Raw genomic sequence first — 25,911 nt, 5'->3', positions numbered from 1 at the left:
GCTCCAAAGCACCTGACTGACCTGCTGTGCCCAGGGGTCCTAGAGAGCTCAGAAGATATAAACACACTGCTTGGACCCCTTTTCCACCAGATGCTAAGTTCTCAACATGACCCTCAGATCCTTTGGCCTTGGAAGGAAAGCTGAAAGGTCCCTACTCACATTCTTAAGGAACTCCTCAGCCACGATGCGGGCACGGGCATTGACTGACAGCTTCATCTCACTGATCTCCTTGTCAATCTCCTCCATGAAGTGGATCACAAAGTCCACCAACTTGTGTTTGTACATCTGCTCTGTGTGGAAGTTGGTGATCAGAAAGCTGATATCATACCCCTAGGGAAGAAGACAGTAGGGAGGAGGAAGAGAAGGAACAGGAGAGAATTAGCATCCCAGGGGAACTGAGCTGGTCACGTCCTCCACTCATCCACATGGTTCCCACTGGCTATGATCTTCTCCCAAGCTACACACCCTTCCAGTCAGCAGCCCAGCTGCTCTGGGGGAGGGTGTCTAGGTTGGATCCAAGCAACTGAACCCAGTTGAGAATTCTGTGTGTATCAGACATCTCTGGAAGACTATCTGTGGCACAAAGAACTCTGCATTGAGAATGAGTCGGCCGGGCGCGGTGGCTCAAGCCTGTAATCCCAGCACTTTGGGAGGCCGAGACGGGCAGATCACGAGGTCAGGAGATCGAGACCATCCTGGCTAACACAGTGAAACCCCGTCTCTACTAAAAAATACAGAAAAAAAAACTAGCCGGGCGACATGACAGGCGTCTGCAGTCCCAGCTACTCGGGAGGCTGAGGCAGGAGAATGGCGTAAATCCAGGAGGCAGAGCTTGCAGTGAGCTGAGACCAGCCTGGCCAACACAACGAAACCCTGTCTGTACTAAAACTACAAAATTAGCCAGGTGTGGTAGCGCATGCCTCCAGCCTGGGCGGCAGAGCGAGACTCCGTCTCAAAAAAAAAAAAAAAAAAAAAAAAGAGAATGAGTCAAGGGAAGTCTTGTTAAAGAAGAATCTAATCAAACAACAGGGAACATTTAGTTCAGAGAAGAGATGACGTGGAAGATGGGTGGGATTAAGGTCTTTTTCTGCTGGAGGGCTGTGGGAGGAAGAGCAATTTTATTTATTCTGGGTGGCCCCAGAAATTAGATCTAGGACCAGGAGAGAAAATTTGGCTCAGGATGAGGAAGAACTTGGCCAACACGCCTAACGTGTCTGATGATGGCACATGCTGCTGTGTGGTAGTTGCTCAGTCACTGGGGATATTTTAAGTTGAACTAGCAAGGAGTCTGTGGAGAGGATTCAAGTAAAAATTCAGGCAACAACTGACCCAATGTTAACTGTGGCTTTAAGAGACTGATTTGGTGGGCCAGGCGTGGTGGTTTATGCCTGTAATCCCAGCACCTTGGGAGACCGAGGTGGGTGGATCACAAGGTCAGGAGATCAAGACCATCCTGGCTAACACGGTGAAACCCTGTCTCTACTAAAAATACAAAAAATTAGCCAGGTGTGGTGGCAGGCGCCCGTAGTCCCAGCTACTGGGGAGGCTGAGGCAGGAGAATGGCATGAACCAAGGAGGCGGAGCTTGCAGTAAGTCAAGATCGCACCACTGCATTCCAGCCTGCACAACACAGCGAGACTCCGTCTCAAAAAAAAAAAAAAAGAAAAAAAAAAGGAAACGAAGGTTGGGCGCGGTGGCTCACGCCTGTAAACCTAGCTGAGGCAGGTGGATCATGAGGTCAGGAGATCAAGATCATCCTGGCTAACCCGGTGAAACCCCATCTCTATTAAAAATACAAAAAAATAAGCCGGGCATGGTGGCAGGCACCTGTAGTCCCAGCTACTCAGGAGGCTGAGGCAGGAGGATGGCATGAACCTGGGAGGTGGAGTTTGCAGTGAGCTGAGATTGCGCCACTGCACTCCAGCCTGGGCGACGGAGCAAGACTCCATCTCAAAAAAAAAAAGAGAGACTATGATTCACTTTGGGAGGCCGAAGCAGGTGGATCACCTGAGGTCAGGAGTTCGAGACCAGCCTGGCCAACACAATGAAACCCTGTCTCTACTAAAACTACAAAATTAGCCAGGTGTGGTAGCGCATGCCTGTAATCCCAGCTACTCAGGAGGTTGAGGCAGGAGAATCGCTTGACCTGGGAGGTGGAGGCTGCAGTGAGTGAGATTGTGCCACTGCACTCCAGCCTGGGCAACAAGAGCAAAACTCCATCTCAAAAAAAAAAAAAAAAGAGAGAGAGAGAGAGACTATGATTCAGTTGGCAGAGCTTAGAAAGGATTTCTAGGCCGGGTGCGGTGGCTCAAGCCTGTAATCCCAGCACTTTGGGAGGCCAAGACGGGCGGATCATGAGGTCAGGAGATCGAGACCATCCTGGCTAACATGGTGAAACCCCGTCTCTACTAAAAAATACAAAAAACTAGCCGGGTGAGGTAGCGGGCGCCTGTAGTCCCAGCCACTCTGGAGGCTGAGGCAGGAGAATGGCGGGAACCCGGGAGGCGGAGCTTGCAGTGAGCTGAGATCCGGCCACTGCACTCCAGCCCGGGCGACAGAGCGAGACTCTGTCTCAAAAAAAAAAAAAAAAAAAGAAAGGATTTCTAATTCACTGAGCTCTTTCTGATGCTAGACTATAGGGTCTGGGAATAAGCAATATGTCTTACCTTTTTTGCTTTTTTTTTTTTTGAGACGGAGTCTTGCTCTGTTGCCCAGGCTGCAGTGCAGTGGCACGATCTCGGCTCACTGCAACCTCTGCCTCCTAGGTTTAAGCAGTTGTCTGCCTCAGCCTCCTGAGTAGCTGGGATTACAGATGCCTACCACAACGCCCAGCTAATTTTTGTATTTTTAGTAGAGACGAGGTTTCACCACGTTGGCCAGGCTGGTCTTGAACCCCTGACCTCGTGATCCACCCACCTCAGCCTCCCAAAGTCCTAGGATTACAGGCGTGAGTCACCACACCCGGCCCTTTTTCGCCTTTTCTATGGCTGAGGTAGACCCAATTTTTCCTAAATTTCTAATCCTCTTTGCTCCCACTCTGAGATGAAGGCCAAATCTCAATTCAGGGAGTGGGTGCCAAACAGCTGGAGGAGCACTGATCCTGGTTCTAGAAACAATCCCAGGCCATTCTGTAACAGGGTCCTGGGTATTGCAAACTCATGGGTCACAGGGTCTCACCTCCACAGGCTTCCTTCGAAGGATAAAGAAGTTCTCTGCTCGCATCATCATGAAGCGCATAAACTTGTGGCATAAAATCTTCTCGATCTCATCGGCCTGCGGAGTGCAAGAGAGAAACGTTTCTCTAAAGCTGACACCCAAGGCCAAAAACACCTTGTAGCCTGGTCTTCTGACTCCAATTTCTCCAAGGCTCCCAGGAGACAGTGAGGTTTGGTACTCGGAAGGATCATTGAAGTGGGGGACCTGGCTGCCAGCTGAAATAAGGGTCTACCTTGGGCCATCTGTTAATGAGGACCCATTCAGAGAGATAATTCTCATAGTCTTCTATCGCTTCTTTCAGAGTCTACAGCTGTACTCCAAGCTGACCTTCCCATTCTCATTTCACTAGTGTTACATTTCCCAGGATGTTTTGTAGCACCACCTGGGCTATCAGAAATAACCTTAGGTGGTCTCTGCTTTAATAACACTGAACATTAAACAATCCCTGAAGTTTCTCCCTTCTGAACTCTCAACGTTTCCTTTTTTTTTTTTTTTTTTTGAGACAGAGTCTTGCTCTGTCGCCCAGACTGGAGTGCAGTGGCGCGATCTAGGCTCACTGCAAGCTCCGCCTCCCGGGTTCAAGCCATTCCCCCGCCTCAGCCTCCCCAGTAGCTAGGACTACAGGTGCCCACCACCACGGCCGGCTACTTTTTTTTTTTTTTTTGAGACAGAGTCTCACTCTGTCGCCCAGGCTGGAATGCAGTGGCGCGATCTCGGCTCACTGTAATCTCCGCCCCCCGGGTTCAAGCAATTCTCCTGCCTCAGCCTCCCATGTAGTTGGGACTACAGGCGCATGCCACCACGCCTGGCTAATTTTTGTATTTTTAATAGAGACAGGGTTTTACCATGTTGGCCAGGCTGGTCTTGAACTCCTGACATCAAGTGATCCACCCACCTTGGTCTCTCAAAGTGCTGGGATTACAGGCATGAGCCACGGTGCCTGGCCCCGAACTCTCAACATTTCTAAAGGAAAATTATTGCTGCTGGTTGCTAGTGTGCCCTTAACACCTCCCAACACTTGTTAACCTCCCATTTTAACAAGGAAAGCAGGCCCCAGGGTTAGAACTTTCTGTAGAAAACATTATGTAGTCTGTATTTAACAATGTTGTTTTGTTTTCATCCTGTTGAAAGTTTAGAGTTGCCTTCTACTGGCCAGGCATGGTGGCTCACGCCTGTAATCTCAGTACTTTGGGAGGCTGAGGTGGGCCGATTACCTGCGGTCCGGAGATGGAGACCATTCTGGCAAACATGGTGAAACCCCGTCTCTACTAAAAATACAAAAATTAACTGGACATGGTGGCGGGCGCCTGTAATCCCAGCTACTCGGGAGGCTGAGACAGGAGAACCGCTTGAACCTGGGAGGCAGAGGTTGCAGTGAGCCGAGATCATGCCACTGCACTTCAGCCTTGGTGACAAGAGTTAAGAATCCGTCTCAAAAAAAAAAAAAGGAAGCAGAGGCTAGGTTTCCTGCACTCTGAATCTAGAATCTGGCACACTGATCTCTCATATGGTGACCCCTGGACTGAACGAGAGCTCCTTACGCTGGGCCTCCTCCATGGTGAACTCACCTGTTTCACAGCGATGCTGACTCGGACAGAGTTGATGGAGCCCTCAATCAGAACCTTTTCCTTCTCATTCCTGCTGATGGTCACAGGTTGTAACAGGAGCTCTTTGCTACTCCTGAAAACACAATGTGACAGAGTCCTCTGTACTACAGAGGGACAGAATAGTCAGAGTGACCCCATGGCAGGTCCTGGAATCACTATGAGACCACAGAGTCCAAGGAATAGAAGACTCACAAGCAGGGGTGCTCCAAGATGGGGGCCAGTGAGTGTGTTCTTCAGCAGAAAGAGCACAGGCTCTGAAGTCAGGGCGAAAAGGTTTTGAAATCCAGCCTCCTCTGTTACTTTCCTTGGGCAAGTTACCCTGTTGGAATCTCAATTTTCTCATCTGTAAAATGACTCTGATTCCTAATTCACTGGTGAGGACTGAGAGAGATCAAAAAGGGTCAAATGTCTAATAGCGTGCCTGGTACAGAGTAGGAGCTTTACAAAAAACAGCTATTTTAGTAACGACAAGTTGAACATCCCCAATCTGCAAATCCGAAATCCAAAATCTGAAACTGGCTGGGCGTGGTGGCTCATGCCTGTAATCCCAGCACTTTGGGAGGCTGAGGCAGGTGGATCACTTGAGGTCAGGAGTTCGAGACCAGCAAGGCCAACATGGTGATATCACATTTCTACTAAAAATATAAAAATTAGCTGGGCATGGTGGCGCATTCCTGTAATTCCAGATACTCAGGAGGCTGAGGCATGAGAATTGCTCGAACTCAGGAGGTGGCAGTTGCAGTGAGCCAAGATCACACCACTGTACTCCAGCCTGGGCAACAGAATGAGACTCTGTCTCAAAAAAAAAAAAAAAAAAAAAAAAAAAATTCTGAGAGTTTCTGAGTGCTGACAAGATGCTCAAAGGAGATGCTCACTAGAGCATTTTGGATTTGGGATTAGGGACGCTCAACTGGTTAAGTATCTGCAAATATTCCACAATCTGAAATACTTCTGGTCCCAAGCATTTTGGATAAGAGATACTCAACCTATACGGGCAAACCAATATACCATCTAGGAATGTAGAGAGAACACCGGTCTTGAAGGTAAGGAAAGGCTAAAATTGAACACAGTTTGGCTTCCTTTAATTATCAATCCAGAAATGATTCATTTGCCTCTGAGACCCCTATAAGTTCAGGTTCCAAGGTAATGCCTCTGAATACCTACAGATCTGTAATAGTAATTAATTGTGGTGTGGTGTCTCTAAACTGTTAATCATTTTCAAAGGCCCACTGGAAATCATGTACGTTAAGCAGTATAACAGGGCATATCCTAACATCAGTTATTTTTAAAATTCAAAATTGAATCACACCATTTAAGGTGATAGCCCAGATTATCTCAGTTATGTACGCACCAGATTGAATTTTATTTACTTTTTTTTGAGACGAAGTCTTGCTCTGTTGCCAGGCTGGAGTGCAGTGGCACGATCTCAGCTCGCTGCAAACTCTGCCTCCCGGGTTCGAGCAATTCTCCTGCCTCAGCCTCCTGAGTAGCTGGGACTACAGGCGTGCACCACCATGCCCAGCTAATTTTTGTATTTTTAGTAGAGACAGGGTTTCACCATGTTGGCCAGGATGCTCTCCATCTTTTGACTTCGTGATTTGCCTGCCTCAGCCTCCCAAAGTGCTGGGATTATAGGCATAAGCCACCGTGCCCAGCCTCTTTTACTTATTTTTTGAGACAGGGTCTCACCCAGGCTGGAGTGCACTGTCACGATGTTGGCTCACTGCAACCTCTACCTCCCAGGCTCAAGAGATCCTCCCACCTCAGCCTCCCAAGAAGCTGGGCCTACAGGCATGTGGCACCAAGCCCAACTATTTTTGCATATTTTTTTGGTAGAGATGGAGTCTTGCCATGTTGTCCAGGCTGGTCTTGAACTCCTAGGCTCAAGCGATCTGCCCACTTCAGCCTCAAGTGCTCAGATTACAGGGGTGAGCCATTGCACCAGGCAATGGCTTGCACCAGCCATTGCATCAGATTAAATTTTAAAGGGGAAAAAGATATTTATGAAATGGAAACTAGATAAGAGAAAATCATTCAAAATGTGGAGTATTTGGATTAGGGTGTCAGAGTGTCTAGACTGGTAGGTACAAAAAAATCCCTGATCATCACATTAGAAAAGTATGGAGATGGAATCTCAGATAACTAAATCATCTGACTATTCCTTAAACTACCAGTGTTTTCAACAATGCCACAGGAAAGACTTCATCAACAGCCCCGCTCTGGGAAGTCATACCTTGTGTCAAGCAATCTTGTCTTTTCCCCTGGGTTCTGTCCTGCCAACCCACTGACCCTATTTTCTTAACTCCAAATTGGGAATCACCATTCAGCTGGCAGCAAGACAAAATGTCAACTGCAGCTGTCCTGACTACTCTGGGACATAAGTTCACGGCACCTTCTAGACAGGAGCCATCTCTGCGTGCCGCACCCCTCATCCCCACCTTGACTTGTCCTTTCCTACCTGACTTCCACTTCCGGCTTGTTGTGTCGTTCCACAACCTGAGAGGAGAAGTTCTCCAGGCAGAGGGCAGCCTGCAATGTGGCCCGCACGGCACTCAGGTAGGGGCGGAGAGTGGCAGTCTATAGGAAATAACACAAAGGGAAGGGAAGATCAAAATCTGTCACGCCAAACCCACTGATCCCCTATTCCAGCTCCCATGAAGCCAGGTAGCACTGAGGGTGCAAGGCTCTTAAGACACCACTGTGAACAGAACAGACTAGGCCTTCGAGACGCCTTTCAACGTGCAGAGTTGTGGTTTTCAACAGGAGGCAATTTTGCCTGCCAGGGTACATTTGGCAATGTCGAGACATTTCCTTTCTTTCCTTTTTAACCTGGGGTCACACCAGAGGAATGCTGAGACATTTTCAACTGTCATGACTTGGCGGGGAGGGGAACTGCAGGCACTGAGTGGACAGATATCCAATAAACATACTACAATGCACTACAAAGAATTATCAAGTCTCAAATATCAAAAGTGCTGAGGCTGAGAAAGTGATCTAGAGACATACCAGTGAATGCATGATTGTCTTCAATCTGTCTATTAGGCCAACAAATGTATAGGTGTACTGTTTGCCAGGCACTGAGCTAACTGGGAATTCAAAGATGATTAACACTGTCTCTATCCTCAAACAGCTCAACTGGACAGCAGATATACAGAAAATAACTATGATATAAAGATAAAATGTGAAATATTTAGATTTACAAGTAATCTATATTTGCAGAAGAAACTGGTTTTGAAAGTGAAATGGGATTAGGAGGATTTTATAACGAGAAAAAGTAGAATAAGGACATTCTTTTTTTTTTTTTTTTGAGACAGACTTGCTCTGTCACCCAGGCTGGACTGCAGTGGCACGATCTCGGCTCACTGCAAGCTCTGCCTCCTGGGTTCATGCCATTCTCCTGCCTCAGCCTCCCAAGTAGCTGGGACTACAGGCGCCCACCACCACGCCTGGCTAATTTTCGTATTTTTAGTAGAGAGAGGGTTTCACGTGTTAGACAGGGTGGTCCTGATCTCCTGACCTTGTGATCCACCCGCCTCAGCCTCCCAAAGTGCTGGGATTAGAAGTGTGAGCCCCACACTCGGCCAGAATAAGGACATTCTTAGTAGAGGGATTAGCTTCTAGATGCACTGGTCAGTCCTTATATCAGCCAAATTCTTTCCCATCTCAGGGCTTTACACATGCTTGACCATCTATTTGTAGGCTTTTTTCCTTTCTTTGCCTACGTCATCCTCCAGATCTCAGCTTAATTAAGGAAGGCCACTTAGGCCTTCACTTCCCCCTACAAAGCATTTATTACAATTTACAATAAAATGTCTTTCATGTCTTTTTAATTTTTATTTATTTATTTATTTTGAGACAGAGTCTCGCTTCTGTCGCCCAGCCTGGAGTGCAGTGACGCGATCTCTGCTCACTGCAATCTCTGCCTCCCGGGTTGAAGCCTTTCTCCTGCCTCAGCCTCCCGAGTAGCTGGGATTACAGGTGCACACCACCATGCCCGGCTAATTTTTGTATATTTAGTAGAGATGGGGTTTCACCATGTTAGTCATGGTTGTCTTGAAATCCTGACCTCAGGCAATCCGCCCACTTCAGCCTCCCAAAGTGTTGGGATTACAGGCGTGAGCCCATGTGCCTGGCCTTTATTTTATTTTATTTTATTTTATTTTTGAGACAGAGTCTCACTCTGTTGCCCAGGCTGGAGTGCAGTGGTGCAATCTTGGCTCACTGCAACCTCCACCTCCCGGGTTCAAGTGATTCACCTGCCTCAGTCACGCGAACAGCTGAGATTACAAACGTGCACCACCATGCCTGGCTAACTTTTGTATTTTTAGTAGAGACGGGGTTTTGCCATGTTGGCCAGGCTGGTTTCAAACTCCTGTTCTCAAGTGATCCGCCCATCTTGGCCTCCTAAAATGCTGGGATTACAGGCGTGAACCACTGCACCTGGCCTCCTTCATGCCTTTGTAAAGTGATTTTTCCTTTACTAGGCTGTAAACCTCATGGTCAACAGACCATATTTATTTTATTCACAGCTATATAGCCTCCAACCTAGCTCAGTATGTAACATGTAGAGTGTCTTACTCATTTCCTGCAGAATAAATGAGCAAAAGAAATAATTAAGGTTAGAGTAACACAAAAGGACAGCAAGAGTTCCAGAGTAATAATGAGTACAATGTCTCTGTATACGAGAAGCATTTTAGATTCACTAAATGAGGCTGCAGTGGTAGACTGAGGTAAGATGGGGAATCTTGAATGCCAGGCTACCAAGTTTAGCTTTTCTCTTAAGGGGGTAAGGAACTACTGGGGCTTTTTGAGGAGGAAGTTCCTGACTGTAGCTGCATGGTGGCTCTGTGAAGAATGATATGGGAGGGAAGTGAGACATACAGCAGACTGTGTCACAAGCAAAGAGTATCAAAAGTGTTGGACTGACATTAGATGGAGTGGATAATGGAACTGAAAAACAACTTCCCAGGGGCTTATGCCTGTAATCCCACCACTTTGGGAGGCCGAGGTGGGTGGATCACCTGAGGTCAGGAGTTCAAGACCAGCCTGTCTAACATGGCAAAACCCCGTCTCTACTAAAAATACAAAAAAATTAGCCACAGTGGGTGCCTGTTAATCTCAGCTACTTGGGAGGCTGAGGCAGGAGAATTGCTTGAACCCAGGAGACTGAGGTTGCAGTGAGCTGAGATCTGGCCACTGCACTCCAGCCTGGGCAACAGGAAGAGAACGTGTCTTTAAAAAAAAAGAAAAATAAAAACAACTTCCAACGAACTGTGGTCCAGCCAATTAAATACTACTTAGCAATAAAAAAGAGTAACTATTGATACACACAATATGGTTGACTCTCACATGTACTATGGTAAGAAGCCACACTTAAAAGCCTGCATACTAAAGCATTCCATTTACATGACAATCTGAAAAAGGCAAAACTATAGGGGTTAAAAACATCAGTGGTTGTCGGGGGTGGGAAGGAGGAAAGGTGTGATTACAAAAGGACTCGAGGGAATTTTTTGGGGTGACGGAAATATTCTGTATTTTGGTTGTAGTAGTGGTTACACAACTTGACTTTTTTTTTTTTTAAGACACAGGATCTTGCTATATTGTCCAGGCTACAGTGCAGTGGCTATTCACAGGCGTGATCACAGTGTACTACAGCCTCGAATTTCTGAGCTCAAGTGATCCTCCTGCCTAAGCCTCCTGAGCGGATGGTACTACAGGCGCATGCCACCATACCCAGCAAGTTTTTGTCAACACTGTTTTTTTTTGAGATGGAGTCTTGCTGTCGTTGCAGCGACAGGCTGGAGTGCAGTGGCATGATCGCGGCTCACTGCAAGCTCCGCCTCCTGGGTTCCCGCCGTTCTCCTGCCCCTGCCTCCGCCTCCCGAGAAGGTGGGACTACAGGCGTCCACCACCACCCTCCCGGCTAATTTTCTGCATTTTTAGTAGAGAAGGGGTTTCACCGTGTTAGCCAGGATGGTCTAGATCGCCTGACCTCGTGATCCGCCCACCTCGGCCTCCCAAAGTGCTGGGATTACAAGCGCGAGCCACCGCGCCCGCCCTTTGGCAACAGTTATAGACAGTAAACCTAAAAAAGGTGACTGGCTCCGTGACGCCTGTCCTTTCATGAATAAAACAGACGTAGTCTCATGCAATACCTCAATGAACTTAAATTTTTAAAAATCAAGAGGCATGTGCTCCGTTAGGAAAAAAAAAAAATCCAGATTTCTAGCAGAGATATGAGGTCACAAAGTTTGCCAGGATAGGGAACCCAGGAGGAAGAGCAAATTTAGAATGGAAGATGAGTTTTGAACTAGAGGTGTAATTTCAAGGTCTCTTCAAGATATCCAGGCAAACCTTGAAAGAGAGCTGAGAAGCCAGATTAGGAGTCATCAGAGTGAAGAAAGTCAGTGAAGCCAGCAGACTAGATCGGTATCACCAGGGAAGGTGTGAGGATGAGGGAGGTGGTCATCCAAAGTCACAACTCCCAAGAATACCCACATGTATGAAAAAGGGAGGACTTTCAGGAAGGGAGGGATGAGCAGTATCACAGCTAACAAACACTAGGTCTGACACAGTTCAGTTCTGACCAGGAGGGGCCTGAATGGAAGCAACACGAGAGATCCTCCAGTGGGGTGGAAGCAGGGCTGGAGCTATCAATAGTGGGATAAGGAAGTGTGGCCGCCTGCCTTAAGCAACAGTAGGATCAGGAAGGCAGAAGAGGACAAAGGGCGTATTTAGTGAAGCTCTACTGTGGATAGGCAGATGCTCTACTGTGGATAGGTGGAAGCTCTACTGTGGATAGGGCCTCAGCGGCCCTTCGACGGGCTAAGAGTCCGACTACGTACCCTCGAAACGCTCCAAAGAGCCTAGGAAGCCCGACTTCCGGCTTCCTCCAGGGCTCAGGAAAAGCCCCTACCTGCTTGGAAGGCTGATCATGAAGCCGCAAGGCCCGCTTCAAACCAGGGAGTACTCCTACTCGCCCCTTCCTCACCTCGGCCCCCGCCCTCTTTCTCCCACCCTCATGGTGTCCCCACAACCCCCCGGCATCCCTCGGCCCCGCGCCCCTGCGGCAAAGCCACATCTCCCACCGACCCACTGCCCTGAGGCTGAACAGCTGGGGGGGGGGGGGTCCCTGGCCGGGGGCCCGGCTCTCTCACCATCGCGGGCGCTGGCTGGGCCGGAAAGCGGAAGTACGGAAGTGGCCAGCCCCGCGATGCCTGCCCTTTCGCGAGAAGCGCAGCCGCTGTCTCCGCCCGGACTTCCGGACGGTACCATCTATGCTCTGAGCGGGATAGGGAGCCCTTGCGAACGCCTGGGCCTTCCGGAAGTTTTCCACCTAGGGCTGTCTCGGTATCTTTAAACTGTTGCACTCGAGTCACTACTTAAGCTCCTCCAGGAATGGGAGGAGCTCCCCTTTGTTCCTTCAGGCCTTCTTGTTGCCTTTGCCACAGCCTCCCCCCAGGTATGCAATGGTACAGCCCAGCTTCAGATTGGGCACCAAATTAGGACAAGCTGAAGCGGAGGAGCCCTTCGTTTCTTCCGGTTCTGTGCCCCCATCCTTTCTCTCGCCCCTCCTACCCGCAGCTCCTGAGGCTCAGCGGCGCTAACTGCAGCGCCGAGATCTCCGCCGCCAAGCCCCGCCTCCCGCCCTGGGCTGTGCCCTGGGGCTCGCCTGAGGCCGACCACCCGCACCCCACCTCTAGCGGGCCTGCTCGAGGCCCACCTTCTCCCCACCCCCGGCAAACTTCAGTAGGCTCGCCCTCGCTGACTCCCCGCCCCCGCGTCAACTGCAAGGGGCCCGCCCATAGCCAGTTCCGGGGCGGTTGCTCCCATCGACCGGAACTCCCCGCCCCCTCCCGCGGCCCTGGGGCCGTAGGAGGCCGCAGTGAGGAGGTAGAGGGGGCGGGGGTCGCGCTAGGGTGTCCCTAGAGAACGAGGACTCTGAAGGCGGGACATTTGGGCGACCCCCGGGCAGGGCCAGCCATTAAACAGTCCCATTTCTGTGCCAGACACTGAACTGGGCTCTTGACGGGCATCATCTCTTAATCCTCAGAACATCTCAGGGAGGTAGGTACTGTTGTTATCCCCATTTTTCAGATTCAGACTTTTAATGGAGAAACAGACCGAGATTTCTTTTGTTCCCATTTTACAGATGGAAAAACAGAGACTCAAAAAGGTTAAATAACATGTTCAGGGGCACCTAAGTAGAGAATGGTAAAGCCCGGACTTGAACTCGGGTCTGTCTGGCTTACCAGCCCACGTTCTAAACCACTATTAGTGACTAGAGAAGGGAGAAAGGTGGAGTAGGATAAGAAAAGAGGCCAAGAGTCCCAGAGAACATGGTAAGAATGGGGTGCTTGGAACTCAAAGTCTTAGCAGAACCCAAGAGAAATGGAAGGAAAGAGCATCAGAAAGGCAAGGCAATGCATAGTAATATAGCATGGTGATCGGGGTGCAGACTCAATATAGCGGGGTTCAAATTGCATCTTGGAAGCATAGGCACATACCCACCCTTACAGAGTCTCAATTTCTTTCTCTGTAAAAACGAGATCACAACAGTCCTTGTTCATGGTGCTGAGTGAGAAATTAAGTGAGATAAGCTGATAAAGTGCTTTGCGCCTAGCTTGGTACACAGTTAAGTGCCCTGTGAGTAGGAACTGTGCCATCAATTTTGTCAGTAAGGGACTGAAGCCTGGCTTGCTTGAGGCTGTCCCTGGAGGTAAGAAGCCCTTGGGCTTTTCTCAAACCACTTTGTCTGCCATCAATGGCCCTGTCCTCTCCAGCCCCACAGGATCCCCATATCCTGGGCCATGAGTGAGTTGAAAGACTGCCCCTTGCAGTTCCATGACTTCAAGTCTGTGGATCACCTGAAGGTCTGTCCCCGCTACACGGCAGTGCTGGCGCGCTCCGAGGATGATGGCATCGGCATCGAGGAGCTGGACACCCTGCAGCTGGAGCTTGAGACCCTGCTGTCTTCTGCCAGCCGGCGCCTGCGTGTGCTTGAGGCCGAAACCCAGGTGATACCCCAGAGAGGGGCCATCACCAGAGATGGACTGCAACAAGTTATGGGATGGGTCATTGAGTTAGCTCCATATGCTGAGACCTGGGATACAGGGGTTTGTGGGGAGAGGGAGAGAGACCCAAACTGGGTTTGCATGACACAAAAAATAACAAGAATATGCATGATCCCCTTAAATTGCAAGATTTCTAATTCAGTACACTTCTATTGGCATCCCCCCCACCCATCCCTCATTATGTTCTGGGTTCTACACTAGTCATTAGAGAAAGGTAATTAGGACAGTTTTGGCTGTCAAGGAGCTTGCCAACTAGGAAAGGGAGAAAGTCAGGTGCATACCAGGTGATGTGATGTTGTGGTTAGGAGTCCTAGGGAACTGGAATGGGGAGACCTGGATTTGAATCCTGGCATAAGCACTTGCTAGCATTGCTGTTTCCTAGCTATATGACTTTGAGAAAGTTTTCTCATATCTCTGAGTATCGGTTTCCCTATCTGCAAAGTGGGGTGAATAATAGGACCTACCTTAGTGCTTTTGTGAGGATTAAGAGAGAATTTTTGCAAAAACAACCCAATGCCAGACACTAAGTAAGCACTTCAGGTGTTACTTATTTACTACTCTGATTACTTTATTCACTGCATAAAGATGCCTTGAGCCTTGTGTGCCAGGCGCTATGCTGTATCCTGCAAAATAGAGATGGTTAAGGTGGGCTTTTTGGTCTTCAGTAGCTTATGGTCTAGTTGAAGAGACAAGGTGCGATGGTCATTCCAGTGTGACCAAACAGCATGACTGGGTGCACAATGGAGGTGTGAAGTGCCAGAGACTTGTAGAGGAAGGAGGTGCCAACTGGACCTAAAAGGATGAATGGCATTAACTTGTCCCTGGGAATCCATGGAAGCTCCTTGAGGAAGGCTATGACTCAAGTTGTATTTTAGCATCTAAGAACCTGGGTAACTGATTCAGAGAAGGCATCTCAGTGGTGGTGACATTGAAGTGAAGGTTTGCTGGGAGGACTCTTCTGTTAAACAGTATGTGACTGGCATGGGTGATAAAGAAGTGAATCAAGAGTACAGATGAACAAGTGAATGAGATGATAAGTATATGAATAAAGTCCTAAGAGGCCAGGTACAGAAAATGAGCTGAATTTTGAAGGATGAGTAAGAGTTTACTAGGTAAAAAGAGGATAGGGAAAGACCCAGGAGACTCCTTAGATTCTAGATCCTAATTTATTCAGTAGAGGAAAGAGATATTCTGTGTTTTCCCTTCTCCCCCTCAGTGACAGTTTCTGTAAATTTCAGATCCTCACCGATTGGCAGGATAAGAAAGGTGACCGGAGATTCCTGAAGCTGGGTCGAGACCATGAACTTGGAGCTCCTCCGAAACATGGAAAGCCCAAGAAGCAGAAACTGGAAGGGAAGGCAGGACATGGGCCGGGCCCTGGCCCAGGACGGCCCAAATCCAAAAACCTTCAGCCCAAGATCCAGGAATATGAATTCACTGATGACCCTATTGACGTGCCACGGATCCCCAAAAATGATGCTCCCAACAGGTTCTGGGCTAGAGAACATAGAAGGGGGCCTCGAGGTTCTGGTGGTGGAAGCGCTGGTGGGGCAGGGGCACCCACTGAGGATCTGCTTCTCCCTGCAGGTTCTGGGCTTCAGTGGAGCCCTACTGTGCTGACATCACCAGCGAGGAGGTCCGCACACTTGAGGAGCTACTGAAGCCCCCAGAAGATGAGGCTGAGCATTACAAGGTAGAAACTCTGGGCCTTGATAGACATGATGCAGAACAAGAGAGTTCAGAGGTGGCTGAGAATTAAAGCTACTAAAGCCATGCGTCATCTTCCTTCCCCTACCCTGTCCAGCCTCCTATCTGCTCCATCAGTGTATCCAGACACCCAGGTCCAAACTCAGCTTTCTGTGTGCGCTGCCTCTCCTCTACCCGAGCCAGATGTCACCACGCCCTCAAGCTTAAGTGAAGTGTGCCCGTGTTCCTTTATCTCTGTCCCTTTGCTTTGGTCCAAGCCTTCATCAGCTTCTATACAAACAGCCCCTTAACTCTGTTCCTGCTTTGAGGCCTGTGGAGGAACCTTTCTTCTTTAAGATGTAAAGCTTGGGCCAGGTGCAGTGGCTCATGCCTGCAATCCTAGCACTTTGGGAGGCCAGGGCAGGCAGATGGCCTGAGCTCAGAAATTCGAGACCAGCCTGGGCAACATGGTGAAACCCCATCTGTACTAAAATACAAAACATTAGCCAGGCATGGCGGTGTGCACCTGTAGTCCCAGCTACTTGGGAGGCTGAGTCAGGAGACTTTCTTGGACCCAGGAGGTGGAAGTTGCAGTGAACTGAGATCACGCCACTGCACTCCAGCCTAGGCAACAGAGCAAGACTCCGTCTTTAAAAATAAATAAATAAATAAAAAAGAAAGTCAGCTCACACCTGTAATCCCAATACTTTGGGAGGCTGTGGCAGGCAGATCACCTGAGGTCAAGAATTCAAGACCAGCCTGACCAGCATGGTGAAATGCTGTGTCTACTAAAAATACAAAAATTAGCTGGGCATGGTAGCGTGCATCTATAATCCCAGCTACTCGGGAGACTGAACCAGGAAAACCACCTGAATCGGGGAGTCATAGGTTGCAGTGAACCAAGATCGTGCCACTGTATTCTAGCCTGGGTGACAGAACGAGATTCCACTTCAAAAAAAAAAAAATTAAGAAGATATAAAACTCTATGTTTTAGGCCGGGCGCGGTGGCTCAAGCCTGTAATCCCAGCACTTTGGGAGGCCGAGACGGGCGGATCACGAGGTCAGGAGATCAAGACCATCCTGGCTAACATGGTGAAACCCCGTCTCTACTAAAAATACAAAAAACTAGCCGGGCGACCTGGCGGGCGCCTGTAGTCCCAGCTACTTGGGAGGCTGAGGCAGGAGAATGGCGTGAACCCGGGAGGCGGAGCTTGCAGTGAGCTGAGATCCGGCCACTGCACTCCAGCCTGGGCGACAGAGCAAGACTCTGTCTCAAAAAAAAAAAAAAAAAAAAAAAAAAACTCTATGTTTTAATGATGAAAATAAATAAAACATGCTCCATTAAAGAATATTTAGAAAATACAGAAAAATGTTGAGGGAGAATACTCCCATAGGTCAGCTGTCATCAGATGTGCTCATGACATGGCGCTGCATCTAGGCCTCTCTTCATCCCGTTATCTACAGGATCAAGTCCACGCATCCCAGTCCTTGATGGCACAGCTCCAGTGCCCCTCTCCATTTTCCTCAGCCATACCCTTCTTCATTGCTGTATTGACCAGTCCCACCAAGTACCTTGCCGTCATTCCAGGACACCACAGCCTCCTTGCTGGTCTCTGGGCCCCTCTGGCAAGCTCTTCTCTCCCTCTTCTCTCCTTGATAGACTTGACTCACCCTCCAAGGCCCTGATCTCATGTTACCTCCACCAAAGCACCCTTTCAGATTCCCCAGCAGAAAGTTAGTCTCTCCTTTGTGCTGCCACAACACTCTGATCTATCTCTTTCACTTCACTTACCTGACTTTTTAAAAATTTATTTGAAAAAGAGTTCATACAGACAGCAGTTAATTCAAGCCATATAAAAGGTAATTCCCTCTAACTCCTGACCTGAAGGCTCCTGATTCTCTCGAGAGGCAATTGATGTGACCTGAGACAATCCGTGTATGTAGAGTATTCTGCACCTTCTATCTTGGGAATTGTTTCAGATTGGCTTCTGTGTGTGTGTCTTAGTCCTTTTTGGACCTGTCTCCCTTATTAGAATGTAAAGCAGAGGTTTTATCTTCTTTATACTTTCTTACCTATATCTGCCACTGGGCCTGGCCTTGGACTAGGGACTTGAGAGAGAGATAAGACAGGTAAGTGAATGAATGAATGATTGAAGCATGGCTGGCCAGTGCTTACCCACTCAGGGTTGGGTGCCATCTTTTCCACAGATCCCACCCCTGGGGAAGCACTACTCCCAGCGTTGGGCCCAGGAGGACCTGCTAGAGGAGCAGAAGGATGGGGCCCGGGCAGCAGCCGTGGCTGACAAGAAGAAAGGCCTCATGGGGCCACTGACTGAACTAGACACTAAAGGTAGGCCTCTCACCTCCCTGCCAACCCCAGGTCAGGACTTGAGTTCCAGAACTTCACCCCACCTGCCCTCCTTTCCTATGCCCACTTAGATGTGGATGCCCTGCTGAAGAAGTCTGAGGCCCAGCATGAACAGCCGGAAGATGGATGCCCCTTTGGTGCCCTGACGCAGCGCCTCCTGCAGGCCCTGGTGGAGGTGAGCACCCTAACCCAAAACAGGAACCACATTTACTTTGTGTTTTAATGTGTTATATTTATTTTTTATTGGAATATATCATACATTTATTAGGTTGGTACAAAAATAATTAGGTTGCTGCAAAAGTAAAAACTTGGACTAATATATAGCAAAAGATTGGGAATAATACATAACTTTTGCACCAACCTAACAGAAAAGTGCACAGATCATAAATGTACAATTTTCACAAATGAGCTTGTATTAGCAGCCTGGAGATTACAAAATGAAACACTACTATATCCTAGAAGCCCCTCTCGTGCCCCTGTTTTTCTCCAACTTCCCCCAAAGATAGCCTCTACTCCACAATTAACTTTTGCTAAGCATCTGTTGGAGGGGCTTTATACACATCCTCCCACTGGAGGCTAGGACAGTGGTTAACCCTGTGTTACAGATAAGAAGATTAGCGGCTCAGAAAAGGGAATTGTTCACTTGAGGTCTCACACAGCAGGATTCAAACCCCTACTTCGGGGTCCCTGTCTTTATACCTGCTGGTTGACCTTAGACACACCCTCATACTCTTTCACCTCATTGAGACTCAGTTTTCTTTTCTGGCTCAAACACAATAGTTTCTCTCATGTAACAGTCTGGGTACGTGTTCCAGGTTATCTAAGGTAGGGGAAGGGGCAGGTCTCTACCTCATATCATCAGACAGGAACCCCAGCTGACGGTGGCCTTGCAGTCTGCACAAGGTCACTGTGGGCATAATTGTCACTCCAGTCCCACAGAATAAAAGCAAGGAGGAGTGTGTGAAGGAAACTTTTTGGGCCATGCCTAGCTGTGGCTCTTATTTCCCCTGGAGAGAATCTGTCACATGACCATACCTGCCTGCAAGGGAGCCTGGGAAATGTAGTGCAGCTGGACAGGCATTGCCTAGCTGCCATGGAGGAAAGGAGAGTGGCGTTCGGACAGCTAGCACCTCTGCCACAGCAGGCCTAGCACAGTGCCTGGTGCGTTGCAGGCACTTCACCAACCTTAGCTGTTCATTACCATCATTGAGTGTTAATCATTTCTCTTCTGTGTTCCTTTTTCATCATATCAGTACAAAAATGGATTTCTAGAATAATCAAAGCAGTTTGGGATCAGTATGGGAAGGCTTCCCAGAGTAGGTGGGATAGGAAAGATAAAAGGATATTTCTGGTGTTTGAAGACTGTCAGTGTAGGTCAGAAAGGAGCAGGAAAGTAGAACAGCTCTTTTTCCTTCCACCCATTTCTGTGGTCTTCTAGGAAAATATTATTTCCCCTATGGAGGATTCTCCTATTCCTGACATGTCTGGGAAAGAATCAGGGGCTGACGGGGCAAGCACCTCCCCTCGCAATCAGAATAAGCCCTTCAGGTGAGTGGTGTCCTATCCACAACCCACAGTCTGGCGCCCACTTCTGTTGGCTTCTCTCTCAACCTGGGGAGTTCCTCATCAATAAGAGGCTGGGGACAGTTAGGTGAAGCCCAATAGCAGTCTCAAGTGTGAGTGCTGGCCCAGTGTGTCTGCATGCACAGACTGAGTGCAGGGTTGTTCAGCACAGAACTGTTCATACCATAAATAAACCAAATGTCTCGCTGAAGGGGAGTGGTTGGCTAAATTGGCATAACTCCATATGATGAAATAACTTGCAACTATTAATCAGATAGCTGCAAGTACAGAGAAATACAGGTAAATGATGTGAAAAGATGTAAATTATAGAGTGCCAAGTGGGGAAAATGTTAGTTGTAGCCCAGTATAGATACATATTTTTATAATCTTATTTTTACTTAAAATGTATTTCTTTTTTTTTTTTTTTTTTTTTTTTTGAGACAGAGTCTCACGCTTGTCATTTAGGTTGGAGTGCAATGGCGCAATCTTGGCTCACTGCAATCTCCGCCTCCCAGATTCAAGCGATTCTCCTGCCTCAGCCTCCAAGTAGCCGGGATTACAGGTGCCTGCCAACATGCCAGGCTAATTTTTGTATTTTTAGTAGAGATGGGGTTTCACCATGTTGGCCAAGCTGCTCTTGAACGCCTGACCTCAGGTGATCCTCCCACCTCGGCCTTCCAAAGTGCTGGGATTACAGGCATGAGCCACCATGTCTGGCCTACTTAAAATATATTTTAAAATATATTTAAATACGTGCACATAGGGGAAAAACCTGGACTAATATGTAGTAAAAGATTGGGAATAATATATAACAAAATCTGGAATATATATAATAACATATAACAAAATAATAGTGATTCTCTCTGGGTTGTTGGCATAACAGGCTTTTCCATATTTTTTGGATAGTGGATACATACGTTGCTTGTGTTTAAAAACCAGACCAGATGTGTCTGTCCTTCCCTTTGTATCTGGATAGACACAGAGGGGGTGCCCAAAGGGAAAGGCAGGTTTTCACTGAGCTTGGGAAGCCCTGGGAACCTCCAAGGTGGGCCCTCCTCCAAGCTGGCTCTTGAGTCTGACAAGGGCCTGCCTCCCCCTGCAGTGTGCCGCATACTAAGTCCCTGGAGAGCCGCATCAAGGAGGAGCTAATTGCCCAGGGCCTTTTGGAGTCTGAGGACCGCCCGGCAGAGGACTCCGAGGATGAGGTCCTTGCTGAGCTGCGCAAACGGCAGGCGGAGCTGAAGGCACTTAGTGCCCACAACCGCACCAAGAAGCACGACCTGCTGAGGTGAGTGTGAACAGGATGCACAGTCCCGCGGGTGGCCTTGGAGGCTGTGGCCACAGCTGGTCACCTTCCAGGGGTTTTACAACAAGCTTTCCAAGCCTGGCTGGCCTCTAAATCGCCTGGAGAGCCTCGAAACAGCAGTGGCCAGTCCACCGGGTATGTGTCAAACAAATTCTAATTCCACAGAGTGGGGCTCAGGCACCTGTGACTGATTGATCGATTGATTTGATTTGATTTGGTTTGGTTTTTTAATTGTGGTAAAGGCATAATGTAAAATGTATCCCCATGGGAGGCTGAGGCAGGAGAAACACTTGAACCTGGGAGGCAGAGGTTGCAGTGAGCCAAGACAACCATTGCACTCCAGCCTGGGCAACAAGAGTGAAACTGCGTCTCAGAAAAAAAGAAAAGAAAAAAAAATTTACCCTTCTTAACCATTTTTTTTTTTTTTTTTTTTTTTTTTTTTTTTTGAGACGGAGTCTCGCTCTGTCGCCCAGGCTGGAGTGCAGTGGCCGGATCTCAGCTCACTGCAAGCTCCGCCTCCCGGGTTTACGCCATTCTCCTGCCTCAGCCTCCCAAGTAGCTGGGACTACAGGCGCCCGCCAACTTGCCCGGCTAGTTTTTTGTATTTTTTAGTAGAGACGGGGTTTCGCCGTGTTAGCTAGGTTGGTCTCGATCTCCTGACCTCGCGATCCACCCGTCTCAGCCTCCCAAAGTGCTGGGATTACAGGCTTGAGCCACCGCGCCCGGCCCCTTCTTAACCATTTTTAAGTGTGCAGTTTAGTAGTGTTACCCATATGCACATTGTTGTGTGATTTATTTTTGATTTTATTTTTTATTTATTTTTAAATAAATAAATATTTATTATTTATTTAATAAATAAATTTATTTATTTTTTCATGCTGATTTTCTTTTTATCCCCAAAGTTTTTTATTAAAAATTTCATACACACAGAAAATCTGGAAGAATCATACAATAAACATCAGTATATTCTCCACCTAGACTAATTAACTGTTAACATTTTGTTGGAGATCTGTGATTTTTATTTGCTTATCACAAGAAATTGACCAGTGTTTTAGGACATGTTCTTTTGGGAATCCATCACAGTGCCTACCATTCATTTGAGGTCAACTCCCATCCATCTTGTTCTGCATTGATCACAAAAGGGTATAGGTGACATCTGGAGGAAGACTGTGGAATAGCTACCCTTTAGTTAAAGAGATAGGGAAGCAACCCAAACAAGTCTCTGCTTCTCACAGGCAAGTGCTGTGTCTTAACTTCATAGAGCCCTGACAGGACAGGGCACACACATCCATTTGGCCTTTTTTTTTGTTGAGACAATGTCTCAGTCTGTTGCCCAGGCAGTGGGTGCAGTGGCATGATCTCGGCTCACTGCAACCTCCGCCTCCCAGGTTCAGGCAATTCTCCTGCCTCAGCCTCCTGAGTAGCTGGGATTACAGGCACGTGCCACCACCATGCCCAGCTAATCATTTGGCCATTCTTATTGTCTCTTAAGACATTGTGCTAGGGACCAGCAAGAGAGGCACAGCAAGAGACTTGCAGATTACTAGCGGATGATCAGTAAAGACAGGTGCCATTAAAAGGAGAGGTAGTTGCTGACAAGCTGCCAGGGTATTTAAGGATAATGGTGACTAATGTATGCTGAGTGCCTACTGTGTGTCAGAGGCTTTATGTTACACTCTCTCAAGTGTCTTGATAACAACCCAGGAGGGAGGTGCTGTTTTCCTTGTTTACCAGGTGAGGAAATAAAGGCCCAGTGTAAACAGCCAAGCTGAGACTTGAGCCCATGGCTGAATCAAAGCCTCTTTCTGTAATAGTTCATGTTTTCTCTGAAAGGTGAGAAGAAAACACAGATGGAAGGGGCACTGAGGGAAGCAGAGGGAGAGAGGAAGAGAGAGAAAAGCAGGCATGTGCAGTTACAGAAGTAATGGGCCTTAGCTGGGCCTGGTGGCTCATGCCTATAATCCTAGCACTTTGGGAAGCTGAGGTGGGAGGCTTGTTTGAGCTCAGGAGTTCGAGACTAGCCTGGGCAACGTAGTGAGACCCCCATCTCTACTAAAAATTTAAAATCAGCCAGGCATGGTGGCACATGCCTATAGTGCTACTCAGGAGGCTGACATGGGAGGATCACTTGCTCCTGGGAGGTGGAGGCTGCAGTGAGCTTGATCAGGCCACTGTATTCCAGCCGGGGTGACAGAGTGAGACCTGTCTCAAAAAAAAAAAAAAAAAAGTAATGGGCAATGAAGAAATGACTTGCGGCCCTCAGGAAACCGGAGCACAGCCCTTACCCTGCTGCAGAGCAGTTGCAAGGCCTTAAGCACCCCCTGACCTGAGCAGCAGCTTCCTCTTCTGGAAAACGGGCAGGCTGGACTCAATCACTAAGTGACTTTCCAGCTCCACCATCAGTGAAATGTATAAATCAGATCCTATTCAGAGAGATTGATTTGGTGTTTCACCCACTGCCTGTCAGCCTCAGGCTGCCTAGACCTTAGGGGGCTCTGGAATGTAGATGCTGAAGTAAGCAGGCCTTCTGCTGGCACTGGAACACCTGTTAAAGAACAGTATTTAAAAATAAGAGTTTAGCCCCAGCCTGCTCCAGATCTCCCACTTACTCACTGTGGAATCCTGGGATCATCTTTGAGCCTCATTTTCCTCACGGGTAACATAGGAATAATAGTACATACTTTGCAGGGTTTTTAGGAGGATTAACTGAAAGAGAGAGTGGGTGTGCGTGCGTGTGTGTGTGTGTGTGTGTGTATATATATATATATTTTTTTAAGAGACAGGGTCTTGCTCTGTTGAGGAGGCTGGTCTCAAACTCCTGGCCTCAAGCGATCTTCCTGCCTCTACCTCCCAAAGCGCTGGGATTACAGGCCCGAGCTACTTCACCCAGCCTACTGTATATATTTTTAAGATTTTTTTTTTTTTTAATTTATTTATTTTTATTTTTTTTGAGACGGAGTCTCGCTCTGTCGCCCAGGCTGGAGTGCAGTGGCCGGTTCTCAGCTCACTGCAAGCTCCGCCTCCCGGGTTTAAGCCATTCTCCTGCCTCAGCCTCCCGAGTAGCTGGGACTACAGGCGCCCACCACCTCGCCCGGCTAGTTTTTTGTATTTTTTTTTTTTTTTTTAGTAGAGACGGGGTTTCACCGTGTTAGCCAGGAGGGTCTCGATCTCCTGACCTCGTGATCCGCCCGTCTTGGCCTCCCAAAGTGCTGGGATTACAGGCTTGAGCCACCGCGCCCGGCCAGACTTTTTTTTTTTAAAGACACAGTCATGCTATGTTGCCCAGACTGGAGTGCAGTGGCATGATCATAGTTCACTGTGACCTTGAACTCCTGGCCTCAAGCAACCCTCAGCCCCCTTGGAGTTGGGACTACAGGTGTGTACCACCACACCCAGCTAATTTTTTAATTTTTTTTTGTAAAGACATCTCGGGCCGGGCGCGGTGGCTCAAGCCTGTAATCCCAGCACTTTGGGAGGCCGAGACGGGCGGATCACGAGGTCAGGAGATCGAGACCATCCTGGCTAACACGGTGAAACCCCGTCTCTACTAAAAATACAAAAACTAGCCGGGCGAAGTGGCGGGCGCCGTGCTACTCGGGAGGCTGAGGCAGGAGAATGGCGTAAACTCGGGAGGCGGAGCTTGCAGTGAGCTGAGATCTGGCCACTGCACTCCAGTCCGGGCGACAGAGCGAGACTCCGCCTCAAAAAAAAAAAAAAAAAAAAAAAAAAAAAAAAAAAAAAAAAAAAAAAAAAAGTAAAGACATCTCACTAGGCCGGGCGCGATGGCTCAAGCCTGTAATCCCAGCACTTTGGGAGGCCGAGATGGGCGGATCACGAGGTCAGGATATCGAGACCATCCTGGCTAACACGGTGAAACCCCGTCTCTATTAAAAAAAAAAAATACAAAAAACTAGCCGGGCGAGGTGGTGGGCGCCTGTAGTCCCAGCTACTCGGGAGGCTGAGGCAGGAGAATGGCGTAAACCCGGGAGGCGGAGAGGTGGAGCTTGCAGTGAGCTGAGATCCGGCCACTGCACTCCAGCCTGGGCGACAGAGCGAGACTCCGTCTCCAAAAAAAAAAAAAAAGACATCTCACTATGTTCCTCAGACTGGTCTCGAACTCCTGGGCTCAAGTGATCCTCCTGCCTTGGGCTCCCAAAGTGCTGGGACTGCAGATGTGAACCACGATGTGCAGCCAAGACTTTATTCTTTTAGAGCAGTTTTAAGTTCACAACAAAATTGAGAGAAAGGTACAGAGAATTCCCGTATACCCCCTGTCCCCACATGTGCACAGCCTCCCCCATGATCAACATGAGTTAATATTTTTTTCAGGAGCTTAAAATAGTGCCATATAAGTACAGGTCAGTAACTGCTTTTTGGTCACGACTGTATGACAAAATCCACAAGCATGCCAGCCTGGGCTGGTGGGTAGGCTTAGTCTTGAAGGGGGGGCGGGGGCGCTCTCTGGAGGTGGGCTGACCGTGGTACCTGGCTGGCTGGTCCCCACAGGCTGGCAAAGGAGGAGGTGAGCCGGCAGGAGCTGAGGCAGCGGGTGCGCATGGCTGACAACGAGGTCATGGACGCCTTTCGCAAGATCATGGCTGCCCGGCAGAAGAAGCGGACTCCCACCAAGAAAGAAAAGGACCAGGCCTGGAAGACTCTGAAGGAGCGCGAGAGCATCCTGAAGCTGCTGGATGGGTAGCCTTCACCCCTGCCTCAGGCTGATTATCTGGCCTCGGGGAGGGGAAGGGAGGCCCACTTCCTTCTTTGCGCACAGGAAGCATTGGCCTGTGGCTGTCCCTCAAATGGTGACAGTCTCTAGAGGACCGTGGCCCTTCCCCTGAGGTCTTTTGGCCTAGCTCTGTACAGCCAGGACACAGGAAGCCCTGCTGGGCTGGCCTGAGGCCTAGTCTCTGCTTGGTCCCGAAGATGGGGCTGGAGGGGACTTCGTTTCCTGGTCTTCCTCTTCCCCATTTACCATCCCCCACTCCCTAACCCCCTACCCTTGTTTCCCCTTCAAGGACTTCTCCCTTGTGGTTTTGTAAAGTGCAAACTTAAGAATAAAGTGACTGCTGTGGTTTTTCAAAAAAAGCA

General features: G+C 48.6%; 2 protein-coding genes across 2 annotated transcripts in view; one reads left to right on the top strand and one right to left on the bottom strand.

The window, feature by feature from the left end:
* The window catches only part of ARPC4 (actin related protein 2/3 complex subunit 4), a 15,735-nt gene extending 3,176 nt beyond the window's left edge, over nucleotides 1-12,559 (bottom strand). The window contains exons 1-5 of the mRNA XM_010369408.2: nucleotides 11,981-12,559; nucleotides 7,282-7,400; nucleotides 4,785-4,896; nucleotides 3,178-3,273; nucleotides 160-330 (exon numbers count right to left, since the gene is read on the bottom strand). Of these exons, the coding sequence (XP_010367710.1) occupies nucleotides 160-330; nucleotides 3,178-3,273; nucleotides 4,785-4,896; nucleotides 7,282-7,400; nucleotides 11,981-11,983 (501 nt within the window). The 5' untranslated portion in view covers nucleotides 11,984-12,559. The remainder of the gene's footprint in view (nucleotides 1-159; nucleotides 331-3,177; nucleotides 3,274-4,784; nucleotides 4,897-7,281; nucleotides 7,401-11,980) is intronic.
* TADA3 (transcriptional adaptor 3) lies at nucleotides 12,094-25,911 on the top strand. The gene is made up of 9 exons (XM_010369407.2): nucleotides 12,094-12,890; nucleotides 13,607-13,840; nucleotides 15,136-15,386; nucleotides 15,485-15,590; nucleotides 17,792-17,933; nucleotides 18,023-18,126; nucleotides 19,390-19,499; nucleotides 20,617-20,802; nucleotides 25,327-25,911. The coding sequence occupies exons 2-9, from the start codon at nucleotides 13,634-13,636 to the stop codon at nucleotides 25,517-25,519; spliced, it is 1,299 nt and encodes a 432-aa protein (XP_010367709.1). The 5' UTR covers nucleotides 12,094-12,890; nucleotides 13,607-13,633; the 3' UTR covers nucleotides 25,520-25,911.

The sequence above is a fragment of the Rhinopithecus roxellana genome, chromosome 1 (genome assembly GCF_007565055.1).
Source record: "Rhinopithecus roxellana isolate Shanxi Qingling chromosome 1, ASM756505v1, whole genome shotgun sequence".
NCBI lineage: Eukaryota > Metazoa > Chordata > Mammalia > Primates > Cercopithecidae > Rhinopithecus > Rhinopithecus roxellana.
Note: the sequence above shows the minus strand (reverse complement) of the source record. Positions and strands in the feature narration are given on the sequence as shown.

Coding starts and splice junctions, on each gene's coding strand:
- TADA3 (XM_010369407.2), top strand. CDS start 13,634: ATGAGTGAGTTGAAAGACTGCCCCTTGCAGTTCCATGACTTCAAGTCT. Junction 15,387..15,484: donor AAAAATGATGCTCCCAACAG/GTTCTGGGCTAG, acceptor TTCTCCCTGCAG/GTTCTGGGCTTCAGTGGAGC. Junction 20,803..25,326: donor AAGAAGCACGACCTGCTGAG/GTGAGTGTGAAC, acceptor TGGTCCCCACAG/GCTGGCAAAGGAGGAGGTGA.